The sequence below is a fragment of the Gadus chalcogrammus genome, chromosome 13 (assembly GCF_026213295.1).
Source record: "Gadus chalcogrammus isolate NIFS_2021 chromosome 13, NIFS_Gcha_1.0, whole genome shotgun sequence".
Lineage (NCBI taxonomy): Eukaryota > Metazoa > Chordata > Actinopteri > Gadiformes > Gadidae > Gadus > Gadus chalcogrammus.
The window spans coordinates 4503662-4516161 of NC_079424.1; the positions used below are offsets into that span (position 1 = coordinate 4503662).

Sequence of the window (12500 nt, forward strand, 5' to 3'; positions counted from 1 at the left end):
GAACCACCTTTTGGGTGCGGCAGGACTCTCGCAGGATATAAATAACAGTGGTGTGGTTAGGTCCCTGAAATGCATTGTAGTTTGAAACACTACTCAGACTTCCCTCTTACATCGACTCAAGAGGTCCCGATAAAGACCCACACTGAGGACAGAATCAAGTCCTTTATCACGGGATCAATCACTGATCCTTACTGAAGTAGGAGAATAAAGTATTCTATTGTGGTTAAGTTCATACCTCATTAAGGTTTGCCTTTCCCTGGAAGGGAGATGATTGGTAAAACTCCACGGATATGTATTTTATTTTAATTATGTTACACTTCATATTAACTATAGTTGGGTCACCTCCCGTTTGAACATGTGGATGTTGCCTGATTGTGAGGCTACGGGGGGTCATCTTATCTTACCCAGGCGGGCAGGTCTCTCTTGCTCTTGGCGACTCTCTTGGAGGTGTGCTCCTGCTCGTTGTCGAACAGCTCCACGGCCGAGCGGTGCCGAGCCTCCTTGGCCTCCCGGGCGTGCTTCCAGCCCGTGTAGATCATCATGCCGAACACCAGGAAGCTGGTGCTGAAGCGGTAGTACCCGGCCAGGTACACGGGCAGCAGGGCGCCCAGGCACTTCCCGAAGGTCCACAGCACGTCGACGGCCTGGATGCCCGGCGGGGCGGCCGCAGCCTGCATGATCTCTGCACCGCCGCCCGCTTTACTCTGGACGTCCTTGGGTACCTTGGTTTCCTTGGTCTCCTGGGAGCCACTCGGTGGTCCCGACTCTTCTTTCTGCATCCCGGAGTCTTGTGTTGGTTTCTTTATCGCAAGTAGTTGACTACAGGAGAACTACAAATCTCGACACAGCGCTGTCTGTGGACTATAACAACAACACGGTAGTGTTTACTTCACTCCGCTTAGAAATCAGCGCGTCATTTCGTATGAAGAGACACGCAAAACTTACTTCTAATTCTGTTATCGTCCCAAGATACGAAGCGCAGCCCCCGACCTGAGGAAGTACAGACGCCTCGTCCTCCGCTGCCGTCCCGTTACCCGACGAGACACGCCCCTCCGGGGTGGGACACGCCCCTTGATGACGAGACGCGCATGTTTGACTCTTTCCACGCTGCGGCAAACTATCAGTAATAGATGGTTTACTACCGGGGAACAAAACGGTCGTCTCAGTACCAATACAGTATCAAACGTCTGGGATCAGACAGTTTATTGGCAGATTATTCGTGTATGTGGCGTATTGACCCTGGGGTCCCTTTTGTCTTTAGTGGATGGATCACGATAGCGGAGGATTAGTGCTGGGGAGGTGCGTTTTAAACCTGCATACTAAGCGTTTTAAGGTGTAGGCCTGCTGCAGAAGGTCAATATGACTGGAGCTTAGGAAATGAAAACACAACCAACAGGATGTGTTTAAACAGACGGACGGTAAAGAGACCCGGGTTGTTGAATGAACGGTCTCCACCCAGACAAACCAAACCAGGTCACTGAACGTTCAGGGTCCAGATACAGCCTGAACACAGAACGCTGCTCATTGGAACATCGGCCCTCTGGCCGTGACATCACATTGATAGGCCTACATTGATTGATGATTGACTGATGAGCGCAGAAAAAGAAACGGAGCCGACACAACAGAAACAAGGTGTTATTCTTATTGGAAAAACCAAACAGTAAATGACACAAGAGCGTTTGAGAACGACCTTTGAGGGCTCTGTTCCCCTCGTGACTCATGGAAATACCTCAAATATTACAAATGGCATCGCTGCATTTCTCCTGATGCTATTCCTGGTCCGTCGGCGCTGTGGCTCGTCGTCCGTAGCAACGCTCAGGAGGGCTGTAATGTTTTCTCTTTATTTCCCCCTTTGGTTGCCAAGGTCCACCCTTCCTAACCTGATTACATTCTCTGTAATGCCTTTAGTCCCTCGTACATCGAACCGTGGCGACCCCACCACAGGGCGCTGACTGGGCCCACAGCGCCCCCTAGTGGGGCAGCGTGGTGATCCTGATGCTCTGGCTGGCGATGGGGTAGGACACCATGGGGGCGGTGGCGTGGCTCATGGTCAGACCCGCCGTGGCGTGGCTCATGGTCAGACCCGCCGTGGCGTGGCTCATGGCGAGGCCCGCCGTGGCGTGGCTCATGGTCAGACCCGCCGTGGCGTGGCTCATGGCGAGGCCCGCCATCGGCTGGCTCATGGCGAGGCCCGCCGTGGCGTGGCTCATGGTCAGACCCGCCGTGGCGTGGCTCATGGCGAGGCCCGCCATCGGCTGGGACAGGGACACCGCCACGGGCGCCACGGACACCGCCACGGACGCCATGGACACCGGCGGCCCCAGCCCCTGGGCGATGGTCTGCACGAGGGCCGCCGCCAGCGGGGTGATCTCGGCGCCGAGGTGGGGGGCCGTGATGACGGGCGGGGCGGCGATGGGGGGCGGGGCCGGGGGGGCGATGCTGGAGGCCAGGTCCTGCTGGGTGACGACGCGGGGCTGTAGGCCCGCGCTGCTCAGCGTGGTGTGGGTCTGGGCGATGCTGTGGTTGTAGGAGCTCACCACGGCGGGCCCCAGGCTGTCGGAGGGCAGCGGCGTGGAGGTCAGCGTGATCACCTTGGCCTGGCTGCGGTACTGCGCGTTCTGCTCCAGCAGCACGTCGTTGGTGGCCAGCAGGTTGGACACCTGGGGGAGGAGACGTCAGCTTAATGAACGCAGAGGCGATGGCAGTGTTCGTCTCTCATTGGCTGACTCAACGTATAGATGTTCTCCATTGGCTGATTTAACGCATAGATAAGACGTTCTCTCTTTGGCTGATTTAACGTATAGACATTCTCTGTGATTGGGTGATAGATGTTCTCTGTGATTGGCCGATTAAACCTATGGGTTCTGGGTTTCTCTCTGAGTTGCTGATTAAATCTATAGATGTTCTCTCTTGTTTCTCTGATTGGCTGATTCAACGTATAGACGTTCTCTGTGTTCATCTCTCATTGGCTGATTCAGCGTATAGACGTTCTCTGATTGACTGATTCAACGTATAGACGTTCTCTGATTGGCTGATTAAGCGTATAGACGTTCTCTGATTGGCTGATTAAGCGTATAGACGTTCTCTGATTGGCTGACAGTGAACCACTGAGCCCCACCTGTTTCTTCAGCTCCTCCACCCTCTTGCGCAGCAGGCAGTTCTCCTCCTCCAGGAAGCGGTACTCCAGGGGCCGGGGGGGCAGCGGGGCCGGGACCCCCAGCTCAAAGTGCCCCCCCCCGGTGGCGTCCACCAGCCGCAGCCCCTCCAGCCGCCGCCGCTTCAGCTGCAGCGTGCCGTGGTCCACGGGCACCTCCATGGGCCCTGGCTCGAAGAACGCCCCCTCGAACAGCGGGTCGTACACCGAGCAGGGCCCCCGCTCGTAGCGCCGCGGCCCCAGGGGCCCCAGCGACAGGCAGCCCCCCAGCCCCACCCCCCCCACGCCGGAGATGGCCGCCTCGCGGTGGACCCCCAGGCTGGGGCAGCCCATCCCCAGCACGTTGCCCCCGCCCACCCCCCCCACCAGCCCCGCCATCCCCCCGCAGGCCACGCCCCCCCCGCCGCCGCCGCCGCCCCCACCACCCACCGGCCCGCCCACGTTCACCATGCCACCGCCGCCGCCCCCGCCGCCGCTCCCCGCCCCGATGGCCCCGCCCACCCCCACCCGGGGGGCGGGCTCGAACTCGTAGTCCTTCTTCACGTGGCGGAACTTGCACTTGCTGCCGCGCTGGCACTCGCCCTTCAGGAAGTCCCGGCAGAGGGGCACCTCCCCCCGGCTGTGGGGCAGGTCCGTGGGGGAGAGGCCCAGGCGCGCCGCCACCTTGCCCCGCAGCCGGGGCGGAAGCTCGCCGCTGCGCTTGTAGCAGTCCTCGTCGTCCTTGGAGCCGTGCACGAAGCGGCAGCTGGAGCGCAGGCACTCCCGGTTCTGGTGGTCGTGGCAGAACACAAACTCGTTCTTCTGCACGCCCAGGTCCGACACCTCGCTGAAGTCGGGGTGGCGGAAGCGGCAGCGCTTGCCCCTCTTGCACACGTTGCGCACAAAGTCCCGGCACACGCCGTCCACCGCCTGCCCGGCCGCCGCCGCCCCACCGGCACCCCCACCGGCGCCCCCACCGGCTCCCCCACCCCCGCTCCCGTTGCCGAGGGCCCCTCCTCCGCCCATCCCCACGGAGCCTGAGACCCCCCCTGCAGCCCCTGAGCCGACAAGGCCTTCCCCTGAACCCCCGCCTGACCCCGAGCCACGCCCCCCCTCCTCCCCCAGGCTGCCCCCGCCCCCACCAGCTAACAGGTAGGACGAGTCCCGGTCAGGCATGGCGCTGGAGCCAGCGAAGAGAGAACGCAGCAGGCATGGGGGTGGCAGGGGTCGGCAGGGCGGACATCAATCCACACCTCCACTGACTGTAGAAGAGGACCTCTTGGTACGGAGGGTCCTTGGTCAACAGCTCTGTGAACAGATGTTATAACACTCTTATGATTGGGATAGAGTGTGTTCTATTTCCTGTGTTATGATTATTAATGATGACTCGAGTGTTGTTGTGGAGATATGGCGCTTCAAACGAAGCAGGTCAGGGATTAAACATTGACAGGTTATGACAGGTAAATGATTCCTACGTGGGCTTCACAATAAGGCACAAATGAATGACAATTAAACCACCTATCGCGATATCTGAGCTGATGTTGGAGACCACCTGCTACCTGACTATCATCAGAAGCGTGTAGCTGCCGTCGCTGTTTGTTTAATAACACAAATTATCAGCTTACCGGATGCAAACCAACGTTAAGAAACAGCTGAACGGGCTCCTGTATCAGGGCTTCCGATTCAAGAAGGTTAATAAACAATTTAATGGCCGAAGAACGAAGCTAAGGGCTAGCTGCTCCAGGCCTGCGCTGTGTTGACAACATTTATAACCACTAAGAGAAGAAGAGTCGTTTTGGCCTCCCGTCCTCCGGCACCCCCTAGTGGTGACACCAGTAAACACACCGAGGACGACTGGTGCCCCCTAGTGGTGAACCTAATAAATACACTAAGCCCTGAGGACGAGCACTGGCATGGACGGCGCCTTCCTGTTCAACACAATGTACGAATTTGAAGCCCGTTTAAAATGTTAAGGAAGAACAGTAATACTTTATATAATATCGTACGTTTGCCATTTGTACGTCTGTTTGACGTGGGCGCAGACATTGTGCAAGGCTTAAATCCTGGAAGAGTTAGGAGGTAACGTCAGCTCAGCTCACCGAGCCGGATGGAGGATCACGATTAGGTCCATCAACCTGCTGTTTACCTAGGGAGATCAGCTACTGAACTAGAATGTGAGGTAGACACCTCGGTTGATCTGGTTTCGAGTGTGTGAGTGTCCCGATACCAAGTGAAGAACATGTCCCAGCAAAGTGTTTACTTGTGGACGTTGTTGTGGATCGCATCCCGCCTGTGTGCCTCTCTGGAGACCCAGAATACCCACCATGATACCCTGGATGTTCAGACTAGCTCTCTGAAGACCCAGAAGACCCACTATGATACTCTGGAGATTCAACGGACCGCTACCGACCGACAAATCCAGAAAGCTTTCCACAAGCTGGCGGTGAAGTTCCACCCTGACAAGAACAAAAGCTCCGGGGCGGAGAAGATCTTCCGGGAGATCGTTGAAGGTGATCCACCATACCAAACCTTCTTCATCACCTCTTAGCCACCTCGTATTCGACGATTCAAAAGTTTAATTCGAATCGTAATGTGAAATGTATAAAATGAATTCTGTTATGGCACCCTTTTCAATGAATATTATTGTAATTATTGATTATTGAGGAGGAGAATAGATGGATGGATACAAACTTTATTCATCCTCCGGAGGGGACATTAAATAAACATAAAAATAGATGCTAAAGTGAATGCTTAAGTAAGGACAAACGGGAAAACAGAACAAATAGTATAAACGGTATAAATTATAAAGTGGCCCAGCGCCAGTCCTTCATTAGCATACTAAAGTGTGTAAATTAAATGTAAAGATGGTGATGACATCTCTACACGTTCTCTCTCCGTGTCTCAGCCTACGAGGTCCTGTCCAACCAGGACTCCAGGAGGACCTACGACTACCTGGGGCACGAGGCCTTCCTGCAGGACGACAAGGACTTCCACCACCACGAGGAGCACTCCGACGAAGACTTCTTCCACTTCGACTTTGACGACTTCTTCTCCAGCCTCGGCCTGGACGATGAAGACGATGACGATGACCTCTTCCTGGACGAGCCGCTCCACCACAGCTGGGGGTTCTCCAGGGGAGGCGAGGACCTGGAGGCCCTCGAAGAGGAGCGAGACATCCTGGATCACATCTTCTTCGACACGCGGGAACAGCATTATTACTACGGTCTGGGGGACGATGATGATGAGGAGGATGAGGAGTACGCCTTCTAGCCTGGAGCAGTTCTGAGACACAACGTCTGAACTTTGTGAACTGGACTCGTCCCTTCTCTCCTCTCTCACTCTGTATGTCTGCTATGATGTGATGTATTTAATAAAAGTTGAAGCATTTATCTACTTTATTCTGTCGGTTTCTCTTACTCCGTATCCTTATACATATATTCAGTAGCAGTGGGTTTGAATCATCTCTATGGATTTCGGCACTACCTCCTGGCCCTGTGAGACTTGTACCGATGGGCTGGTTTCAGTCCCTTTCCTTTGTGGGCGGGTCCTTCTGAGTTACCGATTGGCTGGTTTCAGTCCCTTTCCTTTGTGGGCGGGTCCTTCTGAGTTACCGATTGGCTGGTTTCAGTCCCTTTCCACTGTGGGCGGGTCCTTCTGAGTTACCGATTGGCTGGTTTCAGTCCCTTTCCTTTGTGGGCGGGTCCTTCTGAGTTACCGATTGGCTGGTTTCTGTCCCTTTCCTCTGTGGGCGGGTCCTTCTGAGTTACCGATGGGCTGGTCTCAGTCCCTTTCCTCTGTGGGCGGGTCCTTCTGAGTTACTGACTCACTAGCTTCACTCATCTTCCTTTTCCCTGAGCCAGCAGTTCTGTACTGGCATGTTTTCGTCCCATTCTCGAAGGACCATGTGCACTTTGACCAACAGGATATCCTGCGTTTCCTCAGCAGTGTTGAACACAAGGGGCCATTCGGAGACTGGGCTGTGCGGTGTTAAAGCACACTTCTTCAGACAGAACATCCAAGCACTCCGTGAACCTACCCCAGGGAGGGTCCTGTGTGTTGTTGATTATAAACTCAGCCATGATGGTAAGTCACTGTTTCCAGTGGATTATGGGGTGAATAGAAAGCAGTTTTTCTCAACTTGGGGTCGTCATGTGATCCAGACACACCTTGAAGCAAGACTGCAACCGCACAATGGAATCTTACGTTTTGTGTTTACTATCCATGAAACTATCGTTACACTGCTGCCTCTGCTCTCACAAAGGTCCAAGTGTGTGTTTCTCACTGCATGAAGGGGAGTTTATTCCTGACACCGGCCCCTCTGACTGCAGGAGGAAGAGGAGGCTGAGGAGTCCCCCCCGCTGAGCCCCAGCGTCATCGAGGGGACGGAGGAGGTGACCCCCCCGCTGAGCGTCAGCCCCAGCACCATCAGGGTGACGGAAGCCGCCCAGGACGGAGAGCTGCTCACCTTCATCATCGTGTCTCAGAAGGTAAGAGAGGGTTTGGTGTCTCACCAGACTCTGCAAAGTAGCTGTACGGGGTTGGGGCTACTTTGTAGACCTATCTAGCTCCAACCCCGTACAGCTACTTTGTAGACCCAAAGTAGCTATTCTACTATACCCCTTCCCCGTATAGCTTTGTTGGATACGGGGAATGGGTTAACCTAGAGATTGTTAGTGCTTGCCACTTGGTTCTACGAATATCCTTACTGTACCTACAGCGATATATTGTTGTTTCTCTTTCTTCTGACAAATGTACTTATTGTAAGTCGCTTTGGATAAAAGCGTCTGCTAAATGCCCTAAATGTAAATGTACGTGGGGCTTGGTTTACAACGTTGACCGTTTCACTAACGGGCTGCTGGGTTCCTGCACCCCAGCTGTCGGGGACGGGGGAGTACCACGTGGACCGGACCTACGAGGACTTCGACTGGCTGCAGCAGCACCTCTTCTCCCTGGAGGACGTTCCCGGGATCCAGGGGATCATAGTCAGTGCTTCTCGCTCCGCTGATTGCTGCCGGTGCATCTCTGCACCGGCAGCACACTCGGATGATTTGAGTCGGTGACGCGTTCGTTGACTGTATCCTGGGAACAGAGAGCCTTTTCTTACCGGGTGTTGTTCTGTGTTTTAATGTCACTCCCTGACAGTTCCCTCCCCTCCCAGCCAGGGCCCAGCAGAACGCTCCGGTGAAGCTGGTCCGACAGCTCGGTACGTACGCGTTTGGCACCGCTCTGCATGCGGCGGGAAAAACAACTCAGGAAGTCCAACCAAATGGTTGTCTCTACTTTCCTGTTCTCCGCCTGAAGGCCGCAACCGCTGAGACCTGTGGTCCTGCACTACCTGTCCTCTCTCCACCTTCCTGTCTCTCTTCACTGTCCTGTCTCTCTGCACGGTCCTGTCTCTCTCCACTGTCCTGTCTGTCTCTCCACTGTCCTGTCTCTCTTCACTGTCCTGTCTCTCTGCACGGTCCTGTCTCTCTCCACGGTCCTGTCTGTCTCTCCACTGTTCTGTCTCTCTCCACCTTCCTCTCTCTCTCCACTGTCCTGTCTCTCTGCACTGTCCTGTCTCTCTCCCCTGTCCTCTCTCTCTCCCCTGTCCTCTCTCCACTGTCCTGTCTCTCTCCCCTGTCCTCTCTCTCTCCCTTGTCCTCTATCCACTGTCCTGTCTCTCTCCCCTGTCCTCTCTCTCTCCCTTGTCCTCTCTCCACTGTCCTGTCTCTCTCCCCTGTCCTCTCTCTCTCCCTTGTCCTCTCTCCCCTGTCCTGTCTCTCTCCCCTGTCCTCTCTCTCTCCCTTGTCCTCTCTCCCCTGTCCTGTCTCTCTCCCCTGTCCTCTCTCTCTCCCTTGTCCTCTCTCCCCTGTCCTGTCTCTCTCCCCTGTCCTCTCTCTCTCCCTTGTCCTCTCTCCCCTGTCCTGTCTCTCTCCCCTGTCCTCTCTCTCTCCCTTGTCCTCTCTCCACTGTCCTGTCTCTCTCCCCTGTCCTCTCTCTCTCCCTTGTCCTCTCTCCCCTGTCCTGTCTCTCTCCACCTTCCTGTCTCTCTCTCCCCTCTCCTGTCCCTCTCCACTGACATTCACCTCCCCATCCAGAGCTGGATAACGGTGGTCTTCTCCCCCACGGTAGGTCTGCTGGCCACCGGGGAGACCTGGACGCCGTACTGCCGGGCTCTTGGGGCGTACCTTCAGCAGGTGGCGGGCCACTCCCTCCTGAGCAGAACGCAACACCTGGAGACCTTCCTCACCAGCCCTGAGGTAGAGGAGGAGGAAGAGGAGGAGGAGGAGGCCCTCGGCTCTTCTCCTGGGGGGTTTCCCCAGTAAGAGGGAGACGGTAGAGCACATAAAGAGAACAGGCAGGAGATGTTGTTTCAGGAAAGGGCTGTTTTTTCTTCGAGGAAGGGAAAAGGACGAATCGCTAACTTTATAGGGTCAGGCGGGTGAAGCTGACGGTGCAGTTCCGGTGAATGTTTGACCGAGCCACGGTGCCTTGGAGCAGGAAGCAGTAGAGGATGCACCGCATGCATGTCATATAAACAGATCTACACACCCATTATTCAAACTCGATGAAAGAATTGTATTTCTAACTTTATATCTTCATTTATAACTCCAAGATATTGGATTTTAAAGGCCTTCGTTAAAGAAGGAAAAGTCTGCTTATAATATATATAATAAATTATAAAAAAAAGAAATGTCAATTTAGACCCTATTTTTCTTGACCTTATAATTCATAACCACTAAGTGGACCGTGGACCTCATCTCTTACACCCGACCTCACAGGCCTCACCATGCTCAGGTGCATAGCCTTGTACTAGCCTTGGCGCAGACATTAATGTTTGTGTTTGGCCTCCAGCCTCCCGGTCGTCAGAAGGTGAAGAAAGGTCTCTTCAACCGCCTCAGCCAGGCCGTGGAGGGCATCAGGAAGGACAGCCACACCAAGGTACTGAGGCCTGGCGTCTCTCAACCAGCTACATGTTGTCCCCACTGTGGGACGACATGCAACTGGTTCAGAGGAAGCAGTCACATGTTGTCCCCATTACGTCACTGGTGTCCCTAAACCAGTTACACGTTGTCCCCACTGTGGGTCGGCATGTAACCGGTTCAGAGTAACCAGTTGCATAGTGGGGCAACATGCAACTGGTTTAGAGGAACCAGTCACATGTTGTCCCCTCTACGTCACTGGTGTCTCTAAACCAGTTTCATGTTGTCCCCACTATGTCACTGGTGTCTCTAAACCAGTCACATGTTGTCCCACCAACCAGCCCGCTGTAATGACCTGTGTCTGCAGGATGTGGACGACTTCTTCAGAACTGAACGCGAACACAACCTCAGTCTGACCGGGCTCAGCAGGGCGGCCGCAGAGGTGAGGGTCTGCCTGTCTCGCTGTCTGCCTGTCTCGCTGTTCCGGCTGTCTCTCTATATGCCTGACACGCTTTCTGCCTGTCTCGCTGTCTGCCTGTCTGTCTGTCTGCCTGTCTTGCTGTCTGCCTGTCTGCCTGTCTCGCTGTCTGCCTTTCTGGCTGTCTGCCTGTCTTGCTGTCTCCCTTTCTCGCTCTCTGCCTGTCTTGCTGTCTCCCTTTCTCCCTGTCTGCCTGTCTCGCTGTCTGGCTGTCTGGCTGCCTTTCTGTCTGGCTGCCTTTCCATCTGCCTGTCTCACCGTCTGCCTGTCTTGCCATCTGCCCGTCTTCCTTTCTGTCTCTCTGCGTGTCTGCCTGACCCCCTGTTTCCCTGTCTGGCTGCCTCCCTGTCTGCCTGTCTGCCAGTCTCCGTGTCTCCCAGTCTCCCTGTCACCCTGTCTGCCTGTCAGCCTGTCTGCCTGTAAGCCTGTCTGCCTGTCAGCCTGTCTCCCTGAACACAGCTCCCCTGTCCCTCCTTGTCTTCCAGAGGTTCCTGGAGGTGGTGCAGACTGAACAGAGTGAGTCCCAGCCTGAGGAGGATTTACCCTATTATATATACCTGTATTATGCATTACCATATTAATGAGTCAGGCTAACATTGGACTTGAGTGCATTTAGATTACGTTCAACATTTCAGATGTTGACATTGCCACGCTATATATTTAAATATGAAACCGTTGCCACAATCTTATGATTCTTCAATTTGCTGAGGCTAACGGTGTGTGTGTGCGTGCGTGTGTGTGTGTGTGTGTGTGTGTGTGTGTGTGTGTGTGTGTGTGTGTGTGTGTGTGTGTGTGTGTGTGTGTGTGTGTGTGTGTGTGTGTGTGTGTGTGTGTGCGTCTGCCCTTGTGTGTGTGTGTGTGTGTGTGTGTGTGTGTGTCTGCCCCCGTGTGTGTGTGTGTGTTTGTGTGCGTGTGTGCGTCTGCCCATTTGTGTCTTTGCGTGTCTGCCTGACTGTGTGTGTGTGTGTGTGTGTGTGTGTGTGTGTGTGTGTGTGTGTGTGTGTGTGTGTGTGTGTGTGTGTGTGTGTGTGTGTGTGTGTGTGTGTGTTCCTCAGAGATAGCCGTGGCCTGTGGGCACTTTGCGGCCTCCCTCCAGCTGTGTGTAGAGGCTGGTGACGACCCCGGCCAGGAGACCTTCTCCAAGTAAGACTCTGTGTGTGTTCCACAAGAGAGGACACGATGGGGGGGGTCTGGGGGTCCACCCTCAACCCTCTGGGGGTTCTTTAGACCACCGCTGAGACGGTGGTCCTACACTACACCTCACTCTGTCTCTCCTTCAACACACTGTCCTGTCGTTCTGCACTGTCCTGTCTCTCTCTCCTCTGTCCTGTCTGTCTCCACTGTTCTGTCTCTCTCCACTGTCCTGTCTCTCTCCACTGGTCCTGTCTCTCTCCACTGTCCTGTCTCTCTTTCCTCTGGTCCTGTCTCTCTCCACTGTCCTGTCCTCTCTCCACTGTCCTGTCTCTCTCCACTGTCCTGTCCCTGCAAGCACAAAAAAGATTATAATAATATAATGGAATCTATCAAATAAAAACCAGATCTTTGTGTATTTATTCATTCACTCACTTCCACAGAATGTGTGTCAAGATCTCTGAGATCATGGAGTCCATGAAGGTAACGTAGACCTCCTTCACCTTACCTTACTATTAATAAAGATCAGAGCTTCAGTCTGAAGGTGTGTGTGTGCGTGTGTGTGTGTGTGTGTGTGTGTGTGTGTGTGTGTGTGTGTGTGTGTGTGTGTGTGTGTGTGTGTGTGTGTGTGTGTGTGTGTGTGTGTGTGTGTGTGTGTGTGTGTGTAAGCAGAAGAACGTGCAGAAGGTGGCTGAGAACGACGTGACCACGCTGGGCCTGGGTCTGGACCTGGAGTGTCGGTACCAGGAGGCAGAGAAGGTCTGACCCCTGACATTATAATGCCGAATTTAACTTTATGCATAATGTTTCATGATACGCTCTGTCAAGTCAGTTTATTTTGTATTGCCCATTT

The 12500-nt window shown here is 54.4% G+C and overlaps 4 protein-coding genes across 4 annotated transcripts in view; 2 read left to right on the plus strand and 2 right to left on the minus strand.

The window, feature by feature from the left end:
- The window catches only part of esyt1b (extended synaptotagmin-like protein 1b), a 25712-nt gene extending 24718 nt beyond the window's left edge, over positions 1-994 (minus strand). Inside the window, exon 1 of the mRNA XM_056605986.1 lies at positions 405-994. Within this exon, the coding sequence (XP_056461961.1) occupies positions 405-779 (375 nt within the window). The 5' untranslated portion in view covers positions 780-994. The remainder of the gene's footprint in view (positions 1-404) is intronic.
- Positions 995-1108: 114 nt separating this feature from the next.
- zc3h10 (zinc finger CCCH-type containing 10) lies at positions 1109-4932 on the minus strand. The gene is made up of 3 exons (XM_056605993.1): positions 4759-4932; positions 3119-4441; positions 1109-2660 (listed from the first exon to the last, which is right to left on the minus strand). The coding sequence occupies exons 2-3, from the start codon at positions 4307-4309 to the stop codon at positions 1971-1973; spliced, it is 1881 nt and encodes a 626-aa protein (XP_056461968.1). The 5' UTR covers positions 4310-4441; positions 4759-4932; the 3' UTR covers positions 1109-1970.
- Positions 4933-5008: 76 nt separating this feature from the next.
- LOC130401947 (dnaJ homolog subfamily B member 9-like) lies at positions 5009-6533 on the plus strand. Its single transcript, XM_056605995.1, has 2 exons — positions 5009-5643; positions 6039-6533. The coding sequence occupies exons 1-2, from the start codon at positions 5373-5375 to the stop codon at positions 6401-6403; spliced, it is 636 nt and encodes a 211-aa protein (XP_056461970.1). The 5' UTR covers positions 5009-5372; the 3' UTR covers positions 6404-6533.
- A 471-nt stretch (positions 6534-7004) lies between these two features.
- The window catches only part of si:dkey-28n18.9 (sorting nexin-1), a 7993-nt gene continuing 2497 nt past the window's right edge, over positions 7005-12500 (plus strand). The window contains exons 1-11 of the mRNA XM_056606890.1: positions 7005-7216; positions 7462-7620; positions 8008-8115; positions 8276-8336; positions 9248-9375; positions 9971-10057; positions 10406-10480; positions 11002-11032; positions 11572-11659; positions 12091-12130; positions 12320-12406. Coding sequence (XP_056462865.1) covers positions 7211-7216; positions 7462-7620; positions 8008-8115; positions 8276-8336; positions 9248-9375; positions 9971-10057; positions 10406-10480; positions 11002-11032; positions 11572-11659; positions 12091-12130; positions 12320-12406 — 870 coding nt within the window. The 5' untranslated portion in view covers positions 7005-7210. The remainder of the gene's footprint in view (positions 7217-7461; positions 7621-8007; positions 8116-8275; positions 8337-9247; positions 9376-9970; positions 10058-10405; positions 10481-11001; positions 11033-11571; positions 11660-12090; positions 12131-12319; positions 12407-12500) is intronic.

Bases quoted from the DNA above. Each gene is read 5' to 3' on its own strand.
- zc3h10 (XM_056605993.1), bottom strand. From the start codon at position 4,309: ATGCCTGACCGGGACTCGTCCTACCTGTTAGCTGGTGGGGGCGGGGGC. The intron at 2,661-3,118 runs GTGGGGCTCAGT...CTCCTCCCCCAG, and splicing joins TGGAGGAGCTGAAGAAACAG to GTGTCCAACCTGCTGGCCAC.
- LOC130401947 (XM_056605995.1), top strand. From the start codon at position 5,373: ATGTCCCAGCAAAGTGTTTACTTGTGGACGTTGTTGTGGATCGCATCC. The intron at 5,644-6,038 runs GTGATCCACCAT...TCCGTGTCTCAG, and splicing joins CTTCCGGGAGATCGTTGAAG to CCTACGAGGTCCTGTCCAAC.